The sequence below is a fragment of the Eublepharis macularius genome, chromosome 12 (assembly GCF_028583425.1).
Source record: "Eublepharis macularius isolate TG4126 chromosome 12, MPM_Emac_v1.0, whole genome shotgun sequence".
Lineage (NCBI taxonomy): Eukaryota > Metazoa > Chordata > Lepidosauria > Squamata > Eublepharidae > Eublepharis > Eublepharis macularius.
In genome coordinates this window covers 1,759,491-1,772,853 of record NC_072801.1, presented here as the reverse complement: position 1 = coordinate 1,772,853, position 13,363 = coordinate 1,759,491, and the positions used below count along the sequence as shown (strand labels likewise).

Genomic DNA, 13,363 nt, shown 5'->3' with positions numbered 1-13,363 from the left:
CTTATGCTGGAAATCCAAACTCCTTACGTCAAGGATCCAGAAGCCCCTCCCCCCTCTCCCCTTGCCAGGAAACCTGTTCCCAGAGAGGTGGGTATGGAATTCCCTTCCTAGCTGGCATTCAAAGCAACGATCCTAGCAGTCCTTCCTAAATTAAGCCTTTTGCAAATGGCTTAATTAATGCAGTTAAGCCTTTTCCCATGCTTGCCAGCCAACCCAGAATGTAAGATTTCAATGCAGCATACATTTGGCTTTGTTAGTCCTGGCCTTGATTAAGCTCAGAGATATTAGGAGAGAGGAGGGGAATGCTAGATGTGATTCAAAAAGGGTATTTTGTTAGAAGCCATCTTGAAAATGTTTCTACGAACAAAGGTCTGTGGATAAACAAGCATTACGCCTCAAGAGGGTTTCAAGGATTACATGAATAAATGAACCAGAGGAGTTAGCCGCGTTAGTCTGTAGTTGCAAAATAGTAAAAAGTCCAGTAACCAACTATTGAGGCATAAGCTTTCAAGAACCACAGCTCTCTTTATCAGATGCATCTGACGAAGAGACCTGTGTGGTTCTCAAAGACTGTTTACTATTATGAATAAATGAATCTGCCTTATACTGAATCAGACCTCTGGTCCATCAAGGTCAGTCTTGCCCACTTTAACTGATGCTGGCTTTCCAGAGTCTGGGGGCGGGAAGGGCCTTTCGCATCACCTGCTGCCTGGTCCTTTTATTGGGAGATGCCAGGCATTGAGCCTGGGGCTTGCTGCATACCCAGCAGAGGACCTCCCCCTGACCCTGAGTCTACTGTGTGCAGACTCTTTACTTCTGCTTTCTACTTTCTAAAATGCTGCCTTCTGACTTCCTTTCATATGTCTTCGAATAACAAACCATGCCCAAATGACTGCCACTGCGCCTCCGGATGGGCCAGCTGCTTTTAAACCATCAAATTTTGTTCCTTGCTGATTATATAAAAAGGCAGAGTAGCCACCTCAAAGAAATTAGGGGGTGGCAGCCAATGCTAAAAAAGCTCTTTGTAGCGGGAATATGGATTAGACCACAATATACTGTTGTTATATATGGGAGATTCCGCATGATCAATTTTGATTGGACTTTCTGAGCAGTCATGCCGCGGTGGAGTCCTACGAATCCACTTCTCCCTGATTCCACATTAGGCTTTTGTTTCGCATATTTCATCGGCTCAAAGTCCATCATGCGGAATTTTTGACAGGATAAAAATCGATTCCTCATCGCTTTTTCCAGGGGAAGTGTCGAATGATGCATATCTTCATTTTTTAAAATCCCCCCCCCCCAAAAAAACCGTTGCTACACATAAACGTTGCATCAAACCAACACATTAGAAAAAATTTTCTCACAAAAAAACGTTGCTACAAATAAACGTTGCATCAAATAAACATATTGGATAGGCCAGAGCACTTCCCGCCGATATTGTGGAAGAGTATTGGCTATTGACATTTGGAGGGAAAATTGTTACCAATGACCCCGCGTCTATCTTTCCCGCTTTCTTCGTGAGCAGTGTGGTTTAGTGATAGGTGTTGTGTTGAGGACGGTCTCTTTCTCCCTCCATGAAATGCCTAGACCACTAGTTGAACGCTGAAGTCCCTCCATCACACTTTCACTCTACCTCAGAAGCTGTCAGCGAGCAACAAGTAACAAATTTGGCGTGTTGAAAAATGGACCCGTTATTGGTCAGCTGTTGTCATGTGACACAGGATATGTTTCTGCATAGACATGTAGAAACGTTGCAACGTTTTTTACATTTTTTTTTTAAAAAAAAGAGGGGAAGGGAAAGGGTAGTGGGTGTAGCTTAGAAAACATGATTGGCCAATCTAATTAAGTTGATTCGAAGGGCGAGAGAAAAGGGCAAGGGTGGGGAGAACGTTGGATAAAGAATTCTGCATGATTAAAATCCCTAATCTGCTGCGCAGGGACAAATAAGTCGGGGGAAAGCAGGATGGAAAAAAACCGGACAAAACGTGCAGTGACTTCGAATCTGCTGCTAGGATTGCCTTCCCACGTGTGGAAACACAAGAAAAAATCGAGGTCATTTAGAAGCTGAAGCAGGGAAAACCATTCGTGCGGAATCACCCTATGTGTATTCTAGAGTCCTGTGTACGAAATTTAACGTAGGTCAAAAGCAGGTTATATAACAAAACAGATGATCCTTTTATCTTTTTTCTCTCTGGTACTGTTAAAAAATAGAAGATTACTGGACCTGGAAGGGCATGACCTAAAATTTGGGTGGCATGGGTATCTATGGTATGACAAAGTTAAAGCCAACACAGAGTTTAATAATCATGATGTAAGGTGTGCAGTCCTGAGAGTATGGAATAAATACAAACTTAGGTTTTGTTTGAAAATACCTCTCTGGCTGTCATCGCAAGAAGCTCATGTTAGAAGGGAAATGGTTAGTCCACCTAAATGGTTAACTTATCAGGATTTATTGGAATTCTCTCAGGACCAAGTTAAAATTAAATCGAGGGAGGACTTAGCAGCAGAAGGGCACGCCTGTCAGTGGCTTCCATATATGCAAATTTTGGAGAGATTCAAACTAGACAAGAGTGATTATGACTTTGAGAAATCTAAAACTGAATTTGAAATAGCCCTTTGTACAAATGATGAACGTGTTATTTCTAAAATGTATAAACCACTTTATATGCCAATAAAGGCTTGCTTGACTGACTGACTGAAATGTATAAACTTTTGTTGAGGTTTGAGACGGAAGGAGAGCAAGTAAAAGAATGTATGATTAAATGGGCAAAAAATTGTGGACATAATATATTAATGGTGCAATGGGAAAATATGTGGACAAGAGAGCTAAAATTTACATTAAGCTCCAGTATTAAAGAAAATTTTTTACAAAATGATGTATCGTTGGTATATGACTCCTGAGAAACTGGCTAGAATGTATAAAGGGGCGTCAAATGTGTGCTGGAAATGTGCTAAACAAGAAGGGACATTTTTTCATATGTGGCGGACATGTAAGAAAGCAAAGAGTTTTTGGTTGCAGATAGAGCTGTGCGCTTCGGTATTCGCTTTGGGTAAAAATACCTGAAGCGGAGCCAATCCGGAAAGATTCTGGATATCTGAATGCTGGCCCCGATTCGGAAATCCTGAATCAAAGCTTTCCAAAAGTATCGGGGCTGAGTTTAAAGGGCCCCGCCACTGCTTGCAAGCAGCGGCGGGCCCTTCAAACATCATTCCACCCTCACCCACCCAACCCCACCTACTTTGTTGGCAGCAGCCGCCGCTGCCTGAGCCTGCGGGGTGTTGGGGAATGTTGGGGAAGGGCTGGAGGAGGCGGAGAAAGCCCCTCCTGCCCCTCAAATGGCCGCTGGGGTGCCAGTGCGCTGCAGCCATTTGAGGGGCAGGACGGGCCGGAGGAGGCAGCTCCGGCCTTCCCCAACACCCCGGAGACTCAGGCGGTGATGGTAGCATGAGGCTGCGATGGCCTGGAGCCTCCAGGCCGTTGCAGCAGCCTTGTGCTGCTGCCATCGCCATGGCAGCAGCAGCACGAGGCTGCTATGACGGCCTGGAGCCTCGTGCCACTGCCGCCACAGCGGCAGCGGCCCACAGCACAGCTGACCATCCTACCATCCTTAACAGACTTTTTGCATGAAATGGAGAACGAGGATTTGATGACATCTGGATTTATGGATTAAGAAACAGGAACAATAGAAAAAAGAGGGGTTTTGTGACTAACTTAGAATAAGCGGGACTCTAGAAATGATATATACCTGTTGCGGAGAAAATTGGAACTCAACTTGTAGTGCAATTTAGGGTTTTTTGTTTTCTTTTTTCTTTTCCTCTTAATTTTATAGATATATGTATTGTTAGTGTGTTATGTTTAGAATTGTGTGTTTTTTCTTGTTCTCTATGTTTGTTGTTTATTGTGTTGTGGTGGCTGTTTCCACATGTTGTTAAAGAGACGGGCTACTTACTGAACGCTGGCAGGTTTTTTTACAGATTCCAGATGCCTCCGATTTCAAAGCGGAAGCAGGCAGTTTGTCTTTCGTCTGATCAGCGTCCTTGACCCGGCACAGGAAAGAGTGGGAAATCCCGGTCTCAGAAAAGACGCTGATCAGACGAAAGACAAACGGCCTGTTTCCGCTTTGAAATCGGAGGCATCTGGAATCTGTAAAAAAAGATGCCAGCGTTCAGTAAGTAGCCCATCTCTTTAACAACGTGGAAACGGCCGGTGTGTAGTTTATAGTTTAAATAAAGATCCTTTTATCTTTTGACAACCAATTAAAAGCAGTATACAGTGGTAACAAAATATTCTTTAATTGACAGAATGGGCCAATCACAACCTGCTCACTTAACTTCTTAAGATTTATGAAATTTATCTTGCACCTGCACCATTTTGGCATTCATAGAGTGTCACATGATTGAAAATCTGAAGCATCACCTAATTCTAAGACCAATCATATTTTTATAATGTTGTCATATGTGAAAGATCTTAGATGTAGATAGCACATGTCAATTAGTATAAAAGATGCCATCCAGATAAGGGATTACGGAAGGGACTCGTGAGACTAGGTGAGAAATATATTTGTCTATGTGCTTACTGAAAATTCAATACATTTCATAGCAGACTGATTATGATCCGAGTTTAAATCGATCTTAGATTTAAGATTAATCTTTGTTGCATGTATTTGTTCATTAATTAGAGGCTTCATTTTAATAATCCTTCATATTTTAGTATCTTACTTAATTAAAAAGAATAGAATTTATTTCAATAAAGAATATTAAACTCTAAATAAGTCTCTGTGCGCCCTGATGAAAATGGTTAAAATAAGAAGAACCCATACAAATTATCTGGACTAAGTAATAGGTTTTTTAAAGAAATATCTCTGTTTTTAGGCCTCATTACCTAAATGAGCTGTTCATAATGGGAAAATAAATCTCAGAACAGTTTGGAAGCTTTAACGAGGCATGGATAAAACATTCTGTTACATCTTTACGCAGTTATAAAACAGGAGAAATACTCTGCACAATTCCAGAGGCCGGGGAACCCTTCCTTTCCTGGAAAGTAACAGGTAACAATCGCACAGCGCAATTTTAAACAAAGTCTTACTTTGCAGGACGTTGGAAGCATCTGTTATTTTTTGAGCAGCTGATCAGAAACAGATCTCCTAAGAATTTAAGGAAAAGGCCTGAGACTTTCTAGCCTAGAAGTATCTTTTCCAGTCAGTAGTGAAAGGGGCCATAAATGTGTCTGTGTTGGCAAACAGATCCAGAGGAGTTAGCCGTGTTAGTCTGTAGTAGCAAAAATAGAAAAGAGTCCAGTAGCACCTTTAGGACTAACCAACTTTACTGTAGCATAAGCTTCCAAGAATCACAGTGCTCTTCATCAGATGCGTGGAGGGCAAGAAGAAACTGGTCAGATATATATAGGTGGTGAGGGGAGGGGGGAGAAGATGCAATCAGTGGCTTCTGATAATGAAATCAGTTTGGTTCTGATAATGAGATAACCATTCATAGTCTCTATTCAATCCAAGCCTGACTGAATCAAATTTACATATGAATTCCAATTCAGCAGCTTCCCTGTTGGATTCTGTTTTTGAAAGGTTCAACAACTACAGTGACCTTTAAGTCCTTGATGGAATGTCCTGGTAGATTGAAGTGTTCTCCCACTGGTTTCTGGACGTTTCCATTTCTAATGTCAGATTTGTGTCCATTTATTCTTTTGCGCAGAGGTTGGCTGGTTTGTCCAATGTACAGAGCAGATGGACATTGTTGGCACATGAGGGCATATATCAGATTGGAGGATGAGCAGCTGTAAGAGCAAGAGATAGTGAAGTTGATGCCATTGGGTCCTGTAATTGTATTCCCTGGGTAGATATAGGGGCAGAGCTGGCATCTGGGTCTGTTGCAGGGCCTGGTACCTGTGCTGGTGACTCTGCTGGCTGATTCATGGTTGTGAGTGAGAAGTTGTTTAAGGTTGGGGGGCTGTCTGTAGGCAAGGAAAGGTCTTCCACCCAGGGCTACTGAGAGAGAGGCATAATTTTCCAGGATGGGTTGTAGATCACTGATGATACGTTGGATGGGTTTGAGCTGGGAGCTATAGGTGACAACCAGTGGTGTTCTGTTGTTAGTTCCTTTAGGTTTGTCCTGGAGCAGGCTGTTTCTGGGTACTAGTCTGGCCCTGTCGATTTGTTTTCTCACTTCATTAGGTGGGAACTGTAGCCCCAAAAATGCTTGTTGTAAATCTCTTAAATGGGAGTCATGATCAAGAGCATTGGAGCAGATACAATTGTAACATAAGGCTTGGCTGTAGACAATTGACTGAGTGGTATGTTTAGGGTGGTAGCTGGAGGCACGTAGATATGAATATCGGTCGGTGGGTTTCTGGTATAAGGTGGTATTTATCTGTCCATTATGTAGTTGTACAGTGGTGTCCAGGAAGTGTACCTGTTATGTAAAGAGGTCCAGGCTCAGGTTGATAGTAGGGTGAACGTTGTTGAAGTCCTGATGAAATCTCTCAAGGGCTTCCTTCCCATGGGTCCAAATGATGGTGTCATCCAAGAATCTTAAGTATAGTAGTGGTTCCAGTGGATGGGAGCTGAGGAAGCGTTGCTCCAAGTCCACCATGAATATGTTAGCATATTGTGGTGCCATGCGTGTGCCCATGGCTGTGCCATTAACCTGTAGATATAAGCTGTCACCAAATTTGAAGTGAGCGAGTACTAAGTGGCAAAGTTCAGTGGCGAGGTGTGCTGTGGTTATGTCCGGGATAATATTCCTGATGGCTTGCAGTCCATCTGCATGTGGGATATTGGTGTACAGAGCCTCCATATCCATGGTTGCTAGGATGGTGTCATCTGGTAGGTTGTCACTGGACTGTATTTTCCTGAGAAAGTCAGCAGTGTCCCGTAAATAGCTGGGTGTGTTGGTGGCATAGGGCCACCAGCACACCCAGCTTATGCTACAGTAAAGTTGGTTAGTCTTGTGTTGGCAAAATTCTTCAATAGCCAGCTCCACTGCATTATTTTGTTTTATTAAAAACAGTGCTGTTAGATTGAAATGTTTTATATAAAGGGATAAAGGTTACCTACATTGTTTCATTATCTTAGACAGTTTGTTTACTTGGGCTGTTTTTCCAGGTCTTCAGTCACAATCTCACTGAATTATTGTCTTTTCTTAAGAATCTCTGAGGTTGACATTCAAAATTAGGGGGCCCTGACCTTCCTGATTTGAAATTACATTACCAGTCCGCCCAGCTACCCTATTTGCTAATAATGTTAAATCTTAAGGCTCAGGCAGGCTGGCTGGCAACTGAAAATTCATATACAAATTCTAAATCATGACAGGAAGTCATATGGAATGAAAAGGCAGATTGCCCACCAACACATCAAAAATATTTTCTTAACCACCACTTTATGGATATGGGACAAAATAAGGTAAAAATCAGCTCCAACAATTTCTCCACTTACTCAGTTTCTAGGCCAAAAATGGTTCCAACCTGATGAACATCAAGAATCTTACAATACTGTAATGTTATTATTTCAGGCTTATAATGGTTAAAAATCTGGAAATCTTTACCAATAACTCAATAAATATCAGAACCCCATCCTTAAAACTAGTTACTAGATGGTTCTCAAAGATTACACCATACCAACACCTCAGTTTCTCCCTACTGTTGAAAATCACGTGGAGACAAGGGCACATATTTCCATTGCTGGTGGTATTGTCCATGTATTAAAAATTTTGATACAATATTCTTTACCACATTGAGCAGATGACAGGATTTTCTCTCTCTGCAACACTGGAACTAGTTTTACTTAATTTATGGTTGGATATTGAAATAGCAAAAAGAACGAAAAACCTAATTGCCGTTCTTCTGGCAGCGGCAAAACTTACCACAGCTACTGTCTGGAAGGATTCTAAACCTCCAACGATTTCCATATGACACAAGAAAATATGGTATCATTACATCATGGAAAAGAAAACTGACCAAATTACTCACTTAAACTCAGAGAATAGCTATTCAAGCTTTATAGAAACTGGATACCCAGTACTGGACTACAGGGCTAACTTGGGAATACCACCGGATAAATTTTACCCATTTGATCCTTTTATTTTATAAACATCCAACAATTAAATGCAATAGAGTTATGTCATATTATAAAGGATATATTTTGTTACATACATTGTAGAATGCTTAGTTCTGGTCAGCCAGACAGTTGTTCCCTTGTAAATAATCTACTCTAGTTTTTGCATATAGTTATTTTTTGTTTATTTGTTATAAGTTTTTCAAAATTTTGAAAAAACTTAAAATAAAAAGTTTTTTTTAAAAAAGAATCTCTGCAGTTACTGAACTGTTTAATCACATTTTGCTCTCCACTCACTCATGGAGTAACTGAATAGTCTCTCTTATATCTACAGTCTGCACAGCCCCATTGCATCTTTGCTGTTAGAATCAAATGTGTTTATCATACTTGGTAATTAACTAGCTGGTTGGCTAAATAGTTTGTACCATATTTGTAATCCACCTTAAATCCCAGTGAGAAAGGCAGAATATAGATGAAGCTGCTGCTGCTGCTAACAACAAAAGAGGCTGATTTGCAAAGATCACATAATTTGGTTTCACCAAGCATGGCGGCTTTAAAAACCTCATTCTTTTCACAGCTTATATTTCGCTTTCTATCACACGTCCTTCTCTCAGCTGTAACATGGCCTGGGGGACACACTCCCCTCTTTCCTGTCTGCACGCATATCAACATTTCCACGTCTTCCATTAAAAAAAGCCTTAAAGCCTTTTAGTACAGGAATTAATTACAATACCTGCAGCAGATCTTCGCTGAGGACTTCCGTTCTCTCGGCTCTGTTGAAGGAAAAAAGAAAGGGCACTGAAATAATCTGCACAGAAATCAACGCTCCCGCTCTCGCTCCTGATGCCCCTCAAGGAATGTGACACCAGCCCCAAGCAAGCCCGAGGGCCAGTGGGAAGGCTCAGCTTTCACGGCTGGCCTAGCCGCAAGAGTGGCAAGAGTCAAAAGCAATTCTCTGCGTTGTTCAAATTCCAGGTTTAACAGATGCTAGTCCCTAGATGTTGCCTACAAGTAGGGGTCAAAAAGACACCGCGCTATTTTTATCCGGGTGGATAAAAATCAGTGATTTTTTTTAAAAAAAAAATCAGATTTTTTATAATTTAAATCTGATTTTTAAATAAAATGTTTTTTGAGGAAAAATCTATCTAAAGATAGTTTTCTATTTAAGATATGTTGTAGTCCAAAGGTTATTATGTACTACGAGGCTGTATATTCATGCAATGTTTAAATCTGTTGATAAATGAATTCCATTAATCCGTTCACAATGTCATGTTCTTCCAGAGATTTCTGTAAGATTATTGGGCAGTTTTTCTATCTTAAAAGATATTATCGCAGATGCTTTTGGTTTTACAGTCCTCAAAACTGAATTTGTGTCTACAGAGATCGCGTCTTTTCTTCGCAGCAAAAAGGTCATAAAATAAAAGTACACCGTTGAGAAAAAGGCCTTAATCCCATTGTTTCTTTGCAAATCTTTGTACACAGAACCGACCCCTTACCTCTTAAGTGCTAAATTTCAAAAAATTCAGTGAATAGAAGGTTGTTGGGAGTAGAATAGATCTGCCCAAGAAGCTAAGTGTGAGGAGTCTCTGCGTAGAAAACCATGATTTAAATCTAGTCTTACTGACTAGTGATTTAAATCAATTCAATTTACATCAGATCCACCCTGATTTTTATGCCTTGGTATTCAGAGTGGCTCACATAACTCTTGCGAAGGATGCTCCAGCTGTGACCCCTCTGACCCTCTGCCTGCAGCTGGCCAGCCTGGGGCACCCCATTGCCATGCACAGCATCCTGAGGGAACAAGACAGCTGGCAGGTGATGCCCAGGGAGCAAATGGGAGAGCTTTAACCTTGTTAACTGGACTGTTGTGTCTGGTGCCACCTTGAGTCTTCAAAGGATTCGATGGGACCAAGAAGTCCACGTGGCCATTAAGTGTTGCCAATTATCCTCAACTTTCCTCCATGCAGCAAGTCAGAACTTTGTGCACTAAAGAAACGGTTTACCATTATGCTGATGTGAAACTATACCTGGTTTGAGGCAATGCTTGGCAGTGGGTTTTAAAAAGCATTTTACTATAAGCTAACCAGATGGCTGCCAGACGGAGTTATTTATTCATAGGCTTTACAACTTCCCTGGGAATTGGCAGATTTCTCAAAGCCCTGGGAACGGCTGCTACTTTCCTTGTGGTTTCCAGCCACTCCTCCCGCACCATGTAAAGAGGAGCACTGGAGAGCCCAACTGCTCTAGGCTCCCTCGTTTGGACGTTCACTCCCCATGCTCCAAGCAGCCCTTCCGCACTTCCGCTCGCACAAGCCCAGTGGAACTCTGGAATTCACAAAGGAAAAAGGTGCCCTCCCCAGGCCACATCAAGCAGTTTGATGAACAAAATCTGAGTCCAGTGGTACCTTAAAGACCAACAACATTTCCTACAGTGTAAGCTTTTGTGACCCAAAGTTCCTTTCAGAGAGTACTTTGCTGTGTAAAGAGGGGGCAAGTGCTTGAGAACAACAACCTTGGACTCACAGAACCAGCTTCACCATTCTCTGGATGCTGGCCATTATAAAATTGCTACTAAGAGGTGTAGGACTGGCTACCTTGAAGTATCTGAAACCTCCGTTTTAGCAATTTTTAAAAGCTACTTTTATCTGAAATTACAACATCTGCATGTACCATACACATTGGAACAATTTTTCTCCACCTCTTAGGGTACATGAAACTCACCAACTGCAACTTCTCTGTTCAGGCATATAAACAACACGTGTCCCTTATCCACAAAACCCAGCTGCCCATTTTCATAAGCAGAACTGAGAGTTCTCAAGAAGCCACAAGCTCACATTTCCTGCCACTTACACTTCACGTTCTGGGACACATGAGTGCAGCTTATATCATCTCTGTGTACTTTTAGACACCGACATCCTACCTTCTGGATCGGAAGGTTTCCTCCAAAGGTCACAAGATCATAAACAATTTACAAGAGACATGAACAGCTGAACACCCCAAGCCCCGAAAAATAAGAACCAAGAGCAGAACCCCAAAATCAGAAGAAGGGAGAGCAGGCGCAGGCTTCTTCGTGTGTGCAGCTGCAGAGTGTATTTACCTCATGGGTGGGCAAGGTCTGGAGACTGGAGGAAAGCATAGGGAAGGATGGATTCTGTATCTCTTCATGTTATTAACTTTTATTTTCCAATATACAGCTTTCTGTTTTTTACTCCCACATTTTAGTTACTGATTTTGCGGAGCAGTTCGAAGTCAGCCTATAAATAGAGAGCCTGGGAAAACCTCGGGGTCATGAATGCTTTGCCTTTTGTACTGAAGGCAAATATTACAAGCCACAAACCTCAAGACTATGGGCTTTGGAGGTGCCTCTGGGCACCACAGGACAAAGCTGGAGCGAGTGGCTCGGATCTTGCCGATCTGTCCTGCTAGTGGAGGTGCAGAAGAAGCATCTCCTAGGAGCCAAGCGGTTGGGTGGCCTTGACCCTAGTGGAAAGGCTCTGAAGGATCCAACCCAACATGTGAAATCCCTTGCATTTCAAAAAGTACTAGCTACATTTTGAGGCAGAAGTAGGTGTCAGGGGATATGCCTGGGACTGGTTTAAATTGTTCCTCATGGGATGAACGCAAGGGGAGACCAGCTATCTCCAGTATGGAAGTTATCCTGTAGTGTTCCACAAGGCACAATCTTATTCCCCCATGTTATTCAACCTCTATGTAAAGTGTTTAGGACAACTCATTCATAGCTATGAAATTCGACGCCAACAATATGCAGATGACATCCAGCTCTATATCTCACTATCCAAATCCCCTGGTGACACAGCAGAGTTACCGAGTTGCTGCTTGACAGCTGTTGTCAATTGGCTGAAAGTAAACAAATTGAAATTAAACCCAGTCATGACAGAAGTGATGCTGTTTTGAAAAGCAGAGATCTTGAAGTCATTGTGCTTCCAACCCTAGCTGGCTCAGAGCCTAGGGGTTATACTAGATCCAGAGCTGCTGCTAGAAAAGTGAGTAAATGCAGCTGCAAAAAAGGGCTTCTCCCAACTCAGACTAGCCTGGAAGATGGTCCCCTATCTTGACATAGCTGATCCAGCTACATGGATTCATGGCACAGTAACATGGAGACTAGACTACTGTAATGCTCTCTTCATAGGCCTCTCCTCAAAGCTGACTTGGAGACTCCAGCTGGTGTAGAATGTTGCAGCTCATTTATTCTTAGGAGCATGTATATCACTCCCAGTCTGTAGTCACTCCAATTATAAGCAGTTAGATCTGCACTCGCATTAATAGAAGGCTTACAAATATGGCAGTACTAGCAACAAAGCCCGTTGTTGGAAAAAATACAACGGGCTCTAGAAAGGGGAGGGTGGGCAGGCGGGCATTTGCTCCTCCTCCATCACTGATTCTAGCTGGTGAAGGAGGGGGGTGGGCATTATCATCTGTTCCACGCCTGATCTGCCTGATCTCGCCCATGTGAAGGGGTGGTGGGCTTTGCTACCTGCTCTGCTCCGTATACCAGCCGGGTTAAGGCAGGGGGCAGGTGTTGCCACCTGCTCTGCTGCTGATCCCAGCTTCCTGAAGGGGGAGTGGACATTACAACCTGCTTCTCTCCTAATACCAGTTGGATTAAAGCAGGGAGTGGGCATTGCCACCTGCTCTGCTCCTAGTACCTGCTGGGTTAACGTGGGGGTGGGCATTGCAACCTGCTCTGTTCCTAATACCAGCTAGGTTAAGACTGGGGAGCTGGCATTGTCAACTGCTCCACTCCTGATCCCAACTGGTTCAAAACGAGGGCGGGCATGGCCACCTGTTCCACTGCTGATACCAGCTGGGTTAACACAGGGGTTAGGCATTGCCACCTGCTCCGCTTCTAATACCAGCTGGGTTAAGGCAGAGGGTGGGCATTGCCACCTGCTTTGCTCCTGAAGGCAGCTGGGTTAAGGTGGGCAGAGGGCATTGCCATGTGCTCTGCTCCTAATACCAGATGGGTTAAGGTGGTGGTGTGTGGGTATTGCCACCTTCTCCGCTCCTAATACCAGCTATGTTAAGGTAGGGGTGGGCATTGTCACCTGCTCCACTCCTAATATCACCTGGGTGAAGGCAGGAGGTAGGCACTGCCATCTGCTCCACTCTTTATACCAGCTGGGTTAAGGTGGGGGGTGGGCACTGCCACCTGCTCCACCACTAATATCAGCTGGGTTAATGAAGGGGGAAGGTACTGCCTCCTTCTCCATTCCTGATCTCAGCTTGCTGAAGAGGTAGTGGGCATACCACCTGCTTCTAATACCAGTTGGATTGGGCCA

General features: G+C 43.0%; 1 protein-coding gene across 4 annotated transcripts in view; it reads right to left on the bottom strand.

Annotated features, from left to right (window-relative positions):
* Positions 1 to 13,363, bottom strand: part of ARHGAP17 (Rho GTPase activating protein 17) — a 56,129-nt gene that overhangs the window by 24,612 nt on the left and 18,154 nt on the right. For all 4 annotated transcript variants that reach the window (XM_054992694.1, XM_054992697.1, XM_054992696.1 and 1 more), the window contains exon 2: positions 8,797 to 8,836. In XM_054992694.1, coding sequence (XP_054848669.1) covers positions 8,797 to 8,836 — 40 coding nt within the window. The remainder of the gene's footprint in view (positions 1 to 8,796; positions 8,837 to 13,363) is intronic.